At 42.0% G+C, this 12,243-nt stretch overlaps 2 protein-coding genes across 2 annotated transcripts in view; both read right to left on the bottom strand.

Annotated features, from left to right (window-relative positions):
- Nucleotides 1–85: 85 nt before the first annotated feature.
- Nucleotides 86–7,166, bottom strand: pik3ip1 (phosphoinositide-3-kinase interacting protein 1). Its single transcript, XM_019862675.1, has 6 exons — nt 6,895–7,166; nt 6,634–6,744; nt 5,784–5,900; nt 4,249–4,437; nt 4,091–4,169; nt 86–804 (listed from the first exon to the last, which is right to left on the bottom strand). The coding sequence occupies exons 1-6, from the start codon at nt 6,995–6,997 to the stop codon at nt 588–590; spliced, it is 816 nt and encodes a 271-aa protein (XP_019718234.1). The 5' UTR covers nt 6,998–7,166; the 3' UTR covers nt 86–587.
- A 3,204-nt stretch (nt 7,167–10,370) lies between these two features.
- LOC109510251 (thyroid adenoma-associated protein homolog) overlaps nt 10,371–12,243 on the bottom strand; it is a 16,328-nt gene continuing 14,455 nt past the window's right edge. The window contains exons 26-28 of the mRNA XM_019860435.1: nt 11,717–12,032; nt 11,437–11,639; nt 10,371–11,071 (exon numbers count right to left, since the gene is read on the bottom strand). Of these exons, the coding sequence (XP_019715994.1) occupies nt 10,803–11,071; nt 11,437–11,639; nt 11,717–12,032 (788 nt within the window). The 3' untranslated portion in view covers nt 10,371–10,802. The remainder of the gene's footprint in view (nt 11,072–11,436; nt 11,640–11,716; nt 12,033–12,243) is intronic.

Below are 12,243 nucleotides of genomic sequence, written 5' to 3'. Positions count from 1 at the left end.
GTAGAAGTAAAGCACATCTTTCTCAAAGTGCATTCGCCAGGTAGAGTGCTAAGGCATTTCTGGGTGGGAAAGCCTTTTCGTTTTGTGTGGGCTTTTTTTTTTTTTTGCTCCACTCATCCTAACTTTTGAGGGAGATGCTTATTTTTACACGCATGCCCAACGTTTATACAAATCTATATACATTATATGTATGGTTCTCCCTCGGCACAGCCAGCGGGTCAAAGCACATTGCAATTCATCACATATTCATCAGCAGAGAGTCCACTTTCTCCGCATAGTATGTACAAATCAAAAGGTTACAAATGATGCCCATGCTTCCTGTCAATGGCCTCATCTCACACAGTTATAACACTGACAAAGTCTCTGGTACTCCTAATTAAGAGGGCAGGCAACCAGCTTATTTTTTGGCTTTCAAATATATCAAAATACACATCAAACGGCTCCCTCTCCTTATGTCCTTATTTGTCTCACGTAGGCAAAAATAAAAGGAAACAGGACGTGGCATCAGTCATCAGATCAAACTGCTTCTGGACACCAAACGGTCATGAGGGTCATTTTGGTCCACGAGATTATTCATAAATCCTGATTCACGCGCCGGGAGTGCCCGCTTGCTGGCCCATGAGGAGATCCTCGCCCTCCACCTCCCCCTGGACCGGGGTGGTCTCGTGCTCGGCCATCACCACAATGGTGTTCTCGTCGACCAGCTCGCACGTGGGGTTGGAGAAGGCTGACAGGGGGAGGGTGATCCTCTGCATCTCACGCTCGTACACTCGCTGCTCGTGCTGCTTCTTCAGGTCTCGGCCCCTGGACAAGCACACACAGTGTCATTATATTAACTTGATCCGTTTTCTTCAAACAGCAAGGATAACGATTCAAGTTTTCAGGACATTTGTTTTTGTTCCAAATAGAGTGGTGCATTGACATACGAGTGCTATAACACTTAGGCAACAGCTTTTGAACACAATCCGTGGAGGAACACAGAGACAATATAAAAATACTGCATATATTATTTAACCTCTTCAAAGAAGACCTAATACTGTTTTGCAGCAGCTTACAACAGAGCTGAGATTCGCCTCCATGAGCTGTGTATCAGTATGTCTGTAATACACTGCCCCCTAGATGACAAAGTTCACACACCAGAAGGAGCAGCACCATTTCCACTGAATTGAAGCAAAAACAAAAAAACATCTTAATTTTTTTTACATTTGTCATGACTGTATGGTTGTGGTTTTATGTATTTTTTATTAAGTACAGTGCTATTGAGTGCTATTTTTCCAATTTTTTATTTTTTTTTAATTGTTGGATTTTTTGGGGTAGTAGGCTGGAAAGGATTGATGGCATTTCGATTCAATTCAATGGGGAAAGATTATTCTGACATTTGAGTGTTTTGAGTTAGAAGTATGATCATATCTCAAGGCCCCGCTGTACAGTAGTTCTTTTTCGCGGCTTCAAAGCACGTAGTTCAAAGTGCACTCCAGTTGAGCTAGTTTTTCAAGATGGTAGTGTACAAAATGGAGCTAGTGTACAATAACTGCAGTCCGTGTTGCCAAGTTCACAACTTTTCTGACGATCTTTAAAAGAGGAGCAACTTAAATTCCTGCAAAGACGGACAAATCATGGGCGGAGCCATATTACACTGTTTGCCATGTGACGACAAAGTCCGATGGAATGCAATTGCAGAATCAATCGCACTGAATCCTGAGAAAGACGAGTCGCAAAAGGAATGATTTAGAGACAAGTTGGAAACGTCTGAGCTGAGGAATTTGCTTCCATGAGAAAAGAGAGAGAGAGCCGGAGGGGGTGCACATAGATCGCCTGATACATACAGTAATTATGCTGTTTTTAATTGCAAACTCTCACCAGAAATCCCGCCTTGCTCAGGGCAAAGTTGATCTGCACATTAGCGCAAAAATTTATATATATAAAATTTGTGATAGCTTTAAAGGGTTTCATTTAAATACTGTAAAGCCCAAGGCAGAGATGTGTCTATTTGTGAGCCTCAGATAAACTGCTGTGATGTGGCTTGAGCGGAAACAGTGGCAGATGGTGAACGGGACAAGCTGGCATGAGTCGTCTATTTTGAGACTGAGCCATGTTTGTACTGATCAATAGCCAAACGAGACAGGTACCGTTATACTCAACTAGTCTCTCTTCTGGCTATTCATTTTCTACCAGCTGGCTTTTGAGTAAGAGGATGGGTACACCCTGGACTGGCCAGGCAAACGCAGAGCAGATCCAAACAATCATTTACAACTGTGGCCTACTCAATCTTCAATGAACTTAACATTCATGCATTGGAAATGGAAGCCGTTGTACCAGGAGAAAACCTGCGAAAAAAGACTGCACAGGCACTTTGACTGTGGGGCGCATGTATCCCTGCTTGGTTCTTGAGTTATTTGCACTGCGTCTGTGTCATCAGAAAGACAAGAGCCATGCTGTTCTTGCACATAAAACCCAAGATGTAACATTCTTCTCCTAATTAATCACCCTCTTAGAATAGAAAAGAAATACACAGCTTATCCAACAAGCAACACGTTGTGCTCTAGACTTCATGGCAGTAAATGTCTCCTTCACATTACCATGTTTCCTAAGAAGCTGAAATGAAAAAGCTTAAAAAAAAAAAAAAAAGACATTTCATTTCCTGCCATCGCCCTGCAGCATGTTCTTTCTGGTATGGCGTGCAAATGTGCAACAACACAGACAATTAAGAGTGGAATGTGCAATAACACATGATGCCCCGCAACACACACCACCATGAAAGCGAGTGTGCAATGTAATGGACGCTGACCAATGCAAAGCTGAAAGCTGAAGAAGAAAAAAAAAAAAAAAAAAGAAAAAAGCCTTTTTACTTCTGTAACTTGAACTGTTGCCTCTAGCAATGAAGTACACTCTCACATGTGCACACATGCACAAATGAAACACTAAACACTCTTCTTTTGGGGGGGGGGGCCCTTCGAGAAAAATACTTTTTTCTGTAGATTTGATAACATGCAGCCATTTCTCCCAAAAGTCGAAGCAATTTTGCTTTTTGTGAAAAGAAAAATCATTGATGCCAACATTTTTTTTTTACTGTTGTGACACCTCTAACATCTGAACGGTGGTTTCATTTTATAAACCCGCTAAATAACATTTACAGGGTATCCACTCTTTTTTGGGGAACTTTTCCAGGGCTCTTTCATCTGTTACAAGTCAAGTTATCACAGCGCGCACGCGCGCACACACACACACACACACACACACACACACACACACACACACACACAAAGCTTTGGAGAAGTGTTAGTTTCTAAAATTGTACCTTATATTTTGTACATTTAAACAGATTACTTCAATGTTACCAAATTGGCTCCAAAAAAAACCCGAAAAAATGAAGCGCTGCAAATCAATTCACAACATTCACCCAAATGGAGAGGTTCAAAAGAACGACTATTATGAGATCTCACTTGGATGTTAACATCTTTACAAAGTAAATCAGAATGATGGAACGCGGCCAACTGACTAATGAGATGCTGATGGGTTGGAGAGTCCAACGTCCATGCTAGCACCTGTAGCACTGCTACAGTTGGCTAGCCCGGGGGCAAAACACTCGCTAAAAAAAATTCATGAAAAGTCCGAGCTCTGCTGTCTGTGTATAAACACAGTACTTTCATCGAGCTGAACTCCTACTGAAGTTTTTTCGCGTCCATTTTCTGTTTCCACTGGCAGGCAATGCAGCAAGTACGAAATACTGAGTGAAACATGGCCCAATAAGACTACCTGTTACCCGTCACTAACTGTTGTCATGGTTGCTACGGCTCTACTGAAAGCAGAGATGTATCTCATTCCAGAGCGCACACCCAAAAGGGACAGCACGCTCACTACAGCTCTCTGTCGCTCAACAAAGGAGACAGAGAAAGACCTCAGTCTCGATATACAGCACCACAGCAACACTCTGGAACTGAAAGTCAGCAGTTTTGGTGTTTCCTCCTCGGTCGATTACACTTTTTTTTTTTGGTTTAAGTATCTGTACTTCTACTTAAGTACAGAACGCAAGTACTTTTGCCACCTTTCCGTTCTTATTATTTTTTAATGCGTTTGTTCATGCACTGACCTTTTGTAGAAGTAGCCAAACGTGATGCCCGCCCCAAGAACGATTATAACCACCATCATGATGATGCCGAGGGCGTAGCCTAAAAAGCGCATCAAGCAAACGGCAAGTTAGAGTCGATAAAAGTCATCGTGTATATTTTCAGGAGGCTATATACATACCAAGCGTCCCCAGATCCTTTTTCTTTTTGGGTCCGGTGTGCACCCGCTGGCTGATTCCCATCACTGGCTGCACACCGGCGGCTTCTCCCAAAGATGAGCGCGTCTTTGATGGGAGATCGGTATTTGGGTCGAGAGTGGCACCCGTTGGGCCGTCCGACTCCGACTCTGGCGCGTTGGTGGAAGTGAGCTCTGGAACACAACGAAGCAGCATCACCATTAAATTAATTACTTTTAAAGCTTGGAGCTTTGCCAACGTATCATCACATTAGCCAAAGCAGTCAGTCAGTCGGGATTGCTTTGTAAGATTGTTAGGAAAGGTACATCTCGTTAATTTATGGAGACAGCTTAATGGGTTTTATTGAATATACTTTGTCAAATTCATTATCAACCAAGTACGGTGGAACCAAGGACTGCCTTTACAGAATTAGATTTCTCCCACATAACACTACATGTTTTTTACCTCAATATCATCAGGTGAAAAGTATCAAGGATGTATAGTATCATTCGTATTGTGTAAAAATAGTTTTGTAATCTCCAATATATCACAGTTCATTGTTCACAGCCACAAAAAAAAAAAAAAAAAAAAAGATGCTCACCTATTATGCATAAGTCTGGAACATGTCCTCTGTGATAAACTGGGCTCCACTGTTTAAGTCTACATCTTGATATTGTTGTATAATGTGTAGAGAAAAATGAGGCACTTTGTGTGAAATTAGACTTGAGGGTTACGCCATATCATAATGTGCGTGTTTTTCTGGTTATTGTTGCTCCAATAATGAGACCACCGATGCCAGGGCTGAAAGAGTGTTGCGATCCTGCTCTTGTTGAGCGCTACAACGGCAAAACATGTGGAAAATGATCTTTTGAAAGGAAGCAGCGGTCATAAAACTGTTCCGCATGCTCATAAGCAACAGGAGGTTTGGCCTCCACATCTGCGCTTCAATATTTTCCCACATCGCCCATTTCCTTTGCAAGCACAAGTCAGCTGTTTATAAAGTTGACTTTTAGGAGTATATGATATCATCAAGTGGAGCAGCCTATACGGTTCTGTCTCCAAGGTGAGAAAGCCACCGTCTACCAATGAGGCACAATGTGAGGCGTGGCAAAAAAAAAAAAAAAAAAAAAAAAAAAAAAGACTCAAGAGCGAGTGGACTTTTTAACACAAAACTGTGGTCGCTGTGTTATTGTTTATCTAAGCTAGGAAGGAAACAAAGGGTAAATTAGACTCAATGGAGATTTAACCAAGTGACCTACTACTGAGGAGGGCGGAGGGAAATCTTATTTTACTTGCACTTGGATTATTTGGAACGAGAACCAGTGATCCATCAAAGTTTTAACCCACACTGCCAATTTTTCTGGGCTGACAAACAAAAATGTTTTGGGAGCTGCACAAAAATGTCATCTTGCTTCTCCAGAACATAACTCACTTTGAAGCACGTTTGCAAATCAAGCAAACTGTTTTATGTTGTTGATGTTTTGTTTTTAGGGAATTTTCCGTGATTTCCAGTTCTCAAGGAAAGGAGGTTAGAAGTCACCTTGGCATGGCTCGATGGAACAGAACTGCTTCTGAACGATCCCATCAGGGGCCGCAATGTAGCACCAAGGCCGCTCTGAGGAGTCCGGGTTTCTGCAGTAATTGTGATCTCCCACACCTATATTAGGAAGGAGTAAAACAGCACAGGTCTCTTACTGAGGCCCTCATTTGAATACACACATACACACCTACACACACTTACAACCACACGTACACACACTTGTCCTGCTGTGGCTGCCCAGCACTGGACTCATTAATCATTCACACAACTTCATCACACAACAATGAGCAAGCCGCCCATGGGGACAAAGACAAGAAGAAGCAGCTGCTGCTGTGCAAAGGGAGGCCATTTAAAACCATAAACATACTGTTATGGAAAGCCATTCTAGTATTTATTTGATATCCATCTTAAGGTTCATGTATTAGTATACGCTCTCTTCCAGTAACGTTTAGGAACAGACTATTAACAGAATCGGTTTACTACAAATGTAGGAGAGCAAAGTTGTCCAGCTAGGGTTAGGAAATGTTATTCAGTTGTGTGTGTGTGTGTGTGTGGGGGGGGGGGGCACCCTAGTACAAACTGTACATAAATCGATTGAGACACAGTTGTTACACTGTACTTTCCGTGCTGCTAGTGCACTGCACTGAATGGTCGTATGAACTAGCATGAACTACAACAGTGACATTAAGGTGACTATCAAGAATATCGAATAAATGCCAAAACGGCTCTCCATGCACTTTGCATTGCATGAGACTGATTTCAGTCTTGGTAAAAACACTTTAAAGTCAGATGCATTATTTTCATGTGATCTATTTAACCCAAAAAAAAAAAAACCATTTGATAGGTTTACCTGTGTGAGGATCATACTGTGTGGACGTGTCGGTCCAATTTAGACAAGGCAGGCCTGAGGAGGAACTCGCCTTATCTCCTCTGTAACTCACTCCATTGGAATCAATGCACTCTGCAGAATAACAACAAACAGGCTGCAATTATAATTAAAACGGGCTGGGAAAGAAGCTTTGGACTGGGATTGAATTGTATCTGGATTTAAAAGGAAAAAAAGAAACACATTGTCAACAGTGTAAAAAAAAAAAACGTGCGGACTATTTACCTTTTTGGTCTGCATTTAAAAAGCTGCTGTCCACGAAGGCTGCGCTGAGGAAAACAATGTGCAAAGAAAGAAACATCTTGCAGCGATGACGGACTGAATCCATTTCTCAAGATAGTTTTTTTTTTTTTTTTTTTATGAGCCTAAAGAGAAAGAGCCTGAGCTGAGGGCAACAGACACACTGCTCCTCTCGATTAAAGTCTCAGCCCTTGTTTTTGCCAAAAAGACGAGCTCCCCTTTCTTCGTAAACAGCCTTCGGCTGGAGGAGGAGCCGCGTGAGGAGCGAGCAGCAACAGCAGCAGAAAAAAACACACCTCCAGGTCCTAAAGCCTTACTGCGTTCACAAATACATTCACGCGATTTACCCGACATCCGCGGTTTCCAGATTACAAACTGTGGCAATGAGCAACTTTAGCGCAGCTGCGGACGAATATATTGTCATGCAGCACAAGAGGACACGCTCATCGATTACCGTCAAACCAGCTGTTTTTCATTTTAATTATAAATATTCATGGTCTAGAAGTGTTTTCCGTGTTATTTATTGTAATCATGACATTTCGAGGTTACAAAACGTGTATACAGAACTAGTTTGCGCAGAGGACTAACAATGGGACGTCACGCGGCACGAGAAACACGCTCAGTTACAGCCAAATGTAATGTTTTCCGTGTTATTGTTTTATATTTATGGCCTATATTTGGGTTTCATCCGATATGTACTCAAATTTGACATATAGCGGTTAATACAAATGGCGTGCAGTGAACTACACATGATAACATGAAGCACGCAAATTTCCTACCCCATACTGTACTTGCTGTTTATCATTTTATAACAGAAAATGGATGGATGAGTCTTATACGTATGGACTAGAAGTGTTTATCACGTCATTTGCACCAATTATGTTTCTACGTATTATAATGTTTTGCTTTGAATTGTTTTTTTTATTCAATATTTACTGTAATATAGCGGTTAATACAAATGGCGTGCAGTGAACTACACATGATAACATGAAGCACGCAAATTTACTACCCCATACTTGCTGTTTATCATTTTATATCAGAAAATGGATGGATGAGTCTTATACGTATGGACTAGAAGTCTTTCTCACGTCATTTGCACCAATTATATTTCTACGTATTATAATGTTTTGCTTGGAATAGTTTTTTATTCAATATTTACTGTAAATATAATATTTCGAGTATACGAATTTGCTCGGAATTAACTATGTGCAGAGGCGGAAAAAAGGATGTGGTGTTTTCAGATCGGATTGTTTTATATTTATCGTCTACAAAGATCTACCATAGGCATGACTTTACTTTTGCGTTACGTTCCAATAAAATATGGTAAAAAATGAAATACGTTTTAATTTGTGCATGGCTTCAGATTCCGTCGTAGACCGAGAACCATTAAATGCATACGAGCACGTGCGTAGTAACATGCAGTCTGACAAACAATCGTTAGTCGGGTAGTCCCACTCAAACGTGCGTGTTTACATTTACTACATTAAAACTACGATGACTTTTCATGTCTATACATAGCTTCCCATCTGACCCACATTGACTCGTGGCTTTCCATTTATAATCCCAGTGCAGTCCTATCTGGCCCTAAATACGCGCGCACGTGTCCCGTGTTCTTCCCCTGCAACTCACGAGCCCTGTTTTTCCACTCAGCCAGAAAGAGCACTCCGCAGAGGCCCAGAACTGGCAGCTCCAGTGCATACCGGTATGTTCCCATTCTTCGTCGGTGCGCATTGTTGGCAGTGCGCAAAAAGAGAGCAGCCAACTCGTGACACACTCAAGAGTTCATCAGCCCACAGAAGCCAAGCACATTTTTCGGCACCGGGTTGTGCAAACACAGCAGCATCTGTTTGCTCTACGTTTGGCGGGGTGAGAGTCTTTGGACCCTTTCCCTGCACGTGCAGTGGAAAACTATGTCACCATCAACACAAACAACCCGCGGAAATCAAGTACATATACGATGCTACACATTGCACATTTGAGTGTACTTGTTTGGGTTTCTATATCAGAACAAATCAGATGTGGACCACTGTAGTCAAACACATTGTGTTCGATCTGTCTTAGAACTTCCACTGCTTCTGCCTTCAGTTAAAATATTGTTATACTCTATATATTTTAGACACCCAAAGTAACAGTGGTCACGTGCAGAAATAGCACCTCAACAGTTCCCTGACAATTTGCATTGTACAGTAATTGCATATGGAGTCCTGAGAGGAAGGATAACTTGGTGACAAAATGGAAAAACACTCCCTCTGTTCCCACTCCAGATGGTAAACATGTGCTTCAATGTGTGCACACAAGCCCAATACAAGCACCTACTTGGCATTGTTCCACGTTGCCATCGTCGGTTTCTGAATTTAACAGGAAGCAGGCAGGTTGCAGAGGTCCGAGAATCACATTTAGCAAAGACATTTTGGAATCTCAACTAGTTGCAAGTTTCACAACTGTGTAGGCATAAACACAACCTGTTGGCTGAATAATGAATTCGTGTTGCCAATTTGTTTTGCATGTCTGCAAAACAAACAACAGGAACAGGTGAACTGCATTGAGTTCCTTTGTTCTTCCCTACTTGTGGAGCAAAGTTGAAGCCATCATTTGTAATTGTTCTTGCGAGTTAAACTTTGGTAGTGGGAGTAAAAATAATGAATCCTCCTAAATGGAATGACTCACTTTTACAAAGCCGGAAAGAAAATATTCAGATTCATCACTATATGCGTCATTGTCAAAAAAATAGCATGTAATTTGAAGAAAAAAAAACAACAACAACCCGCCTGTATCTGTCAGTGAGTCATTTATCACACCCACCTCAAGAAGAAGCGGGAGGCAATGTGATGATGTAAGACTCTGCTAGTGTGTGGGCTGTCAACAAGCGAGCACCCATCCTCTGCCAATTCAGAGCCAGTCCATCATCTTGCACTCTCATGCGGTTGGGGAAATGGCCACTTATGCGGGCACAAGGCCTCTAATGGAGCATATAAAGAACACAGTATTTCCCAGCTTGGCACTGAGCAGTCAGCCTCTCCCGGTGTATTGCAGATACTGAGGATGCTCACAAATTGCAAGCAAATACTGGTATGTACACTACTAAAACCCTCCGGCAAATTGAAGACTTCCATAAATACTAAACACAATGCATTGCAATGCGGAATTAAGGTAACATTGTATCAATATCACAATGAAGTCCCTTTTAATGCCCTCATCAGAATCACTCAGTCACCTTGAAAATGTAGCAAATAAGGAAACTCATGAGGTCTTATTAAAAGCAACAAAAAGCTGCACACATACTAGGGACGAGTCATTGTGATCATGTATGTTCTGTTTGGATAATCGTATTGAACATTTTGCATGTGCCCTTGAACTTGTCCTCCACCATGTCTTTATCGGTAATTTTCAATTTAAGAAACTATCTGTTTTCAGAACCATGAAAACAAGCATTTTTTTAGTGATCATATTGTGCGTGCAGGTGAATGTTGTCAAGTTTAATATATCCACTCCGTCATAGGGAAATAGTAATTGACAGAAAAAAACTTTCAGAAGTTTGGAATACAGTATATTCGTTAAATAGTACACATCCCAAAAACATGCATGTTAGGTGCATTGGGCACTAAATTGTTTACCTCTACCTCCTGTAAAAAGTCAGCTGGGCGAGGCTCCAGCTCATCTATGACCCTACGGGAAAATGGATGGATGGAATAAAATCCCTAGAGTAGCAGGGTGTTGTAGCTAAGGTTAGCTAAGGCTATATTTACATTTTGCTAAAACAACAGTGTATCACATACTCCTATGGTGTCGCATCTGCTTTTGTGATCTTTTATTCCATTAGCTGAATGTCGACATGGTGGACAGCAGCATCATACAACATTGAGGCCTGCCTCAAAAATTCATGCTAAATTGCTTCATCTATCTTTGCTTAGTATCGAAAGTCCGTGGTATGATAGTCTGAGGTCTCCAGCCACTGCAGATGCTAGAGAAGATTTCAAGTGCACACCTTGCTCACTTAGATGAGTGCAAATATCCTTTAAAGTCATCTGGAGAGCTGAAGGATCACAAAGGTGTTGCAGACGGTCACAAGTTTTGGAAAGGTGGAGAAGGAAGGTGGCTCTCGTTAGCAAGCCGCAAAGGGTGTTGTGAAACCGGGGGTCCGTGAGAAGTGTTAGCATCTCAGCTAGAAAGACAACATCGTAACTCAGAGTTAATTACAAAAAACATTACTCAACAATACTGTGGTTTTTGACTTGGCGAAATAAAACTACAGATGTTTAATTTACCGTAATACTGGCTAATATTACGATTAGCATTTGAAATGTTGGCATTGTTTTGAGTTGCTGAGTGTCGTCTTGTTAAATGCTATCTTTTAGAATAGCTAGCCTATTTTTAGTTGTGCTGATGAAAATAATCACAAATACAGCACAATATAGTACGGTTATATAACAAATGACCTTCAAATGATCGATACAAAAATGAAAACGTAATCCATTTTGCGAGAAACTTGCCCAACACTGTTTGTATCTTGACACACAAGTGTGCTACCTGGCTGGAGGCTTTTGCACAATGTGAGGTTGTCGAGCAGCGGAGCAGCGTTCTCTTCCGCCCATGTGCTGAGGCGCTGTGCCATGGCTGAAGATTCAGAGTACTTTTCAGCCATAAGCAGCAGGTAAGGCAACACATATTCAGACATTACTGAAGGCTCAGCAAACACGTTAGCGTCATCCTGCTCATAGAGGCTTCCGCACCTGAGGGAGACAACACATAATGCTGAGCAACCTCTCTGTCAAGTGTATTCTGATACCGAATCAGCGAAGTGACCCACCCACTGTCTGCGATTTCACTTAGCACAGATCTCAGGTCAGAGTGGGGCACATGGCACAGAAGCACTTCCAGTGTACTCGGTATGTCCCAGCACTCTTCCAACAACAATTCCAACAGCAACGGTATAGCCAGGTTGACCTGCATGAGGTAGAGGCTCCTCTGCGCTCCTCCTCCTCTGGCGTGATGTAGCATGGAGATAAAGCGGGCGGCTTTCGTCCTCACCTGTTGGCTTTGGTCCTGCAGCAAGTACAGGCCTGTGTTCAGCAATCTGCAAGAGATACAGTTACCATTTGCTTCAAAGCAGCGTTTTCGTATTTGTGAAAGACTGTGTGGACATCTTCGAACCGTACTTGATCAAGAGAGTTGGAGGAATGAGATTGTGGCTTGTTAGAGGAAGGCCAGCCACACACAGCGCTTCAGCACAAGATATTCTCAGAACTTCAGCAGCATCGGGGGACCGGTGAGTCTCCATTACACCACACCAGCGTTGGATTAAAGAATCCTGAGAACTTGAAGAAAAAAAAAAAA

This window comes from Hippocampus comes, unplaced genomic scaffold, assembly GCF_001891065.2.
Source record: "Hippocampus comes isolate QL1 unplaced genomic scaffold, H_comes_QL1_v1.1 scaffold147, whole genome shotgun sequence".
Taxonomy (NCBI): domain Eukaryota; kingdom Metazoa; phylum Chordata; class Actinopteri; order Syngnathiformes; family Syngnathidae; genus Hippocampus; species Hippocampus comes.
This window is presented reverse-complemented; position numbering and strand designations above follow the sequence as displayed.

Coding starts and splice junctions, on each gene's coding strand:
- pik3ip1 (XM_019862675.1), bottom strand. CDS start 6,997: ATGGATTCAGTCCGTCATCGCTGCAAGATGTTTCTTTCTTTGCACATT. Junction 4,438..5,783: donor TTCCATCGAGCCATGCCAAG/GTGACTTCTAAC, acceptor GTTGTGTTCCAG/AGCTCACTTCCACCAACGCG. Junction 4,170..4,248: donor AAAGGATCTGGGGACGCTTG/GTATGTATATAG, acceptor TGCGCTTTTTAG/GCTACGCCCTCGGCATCATC.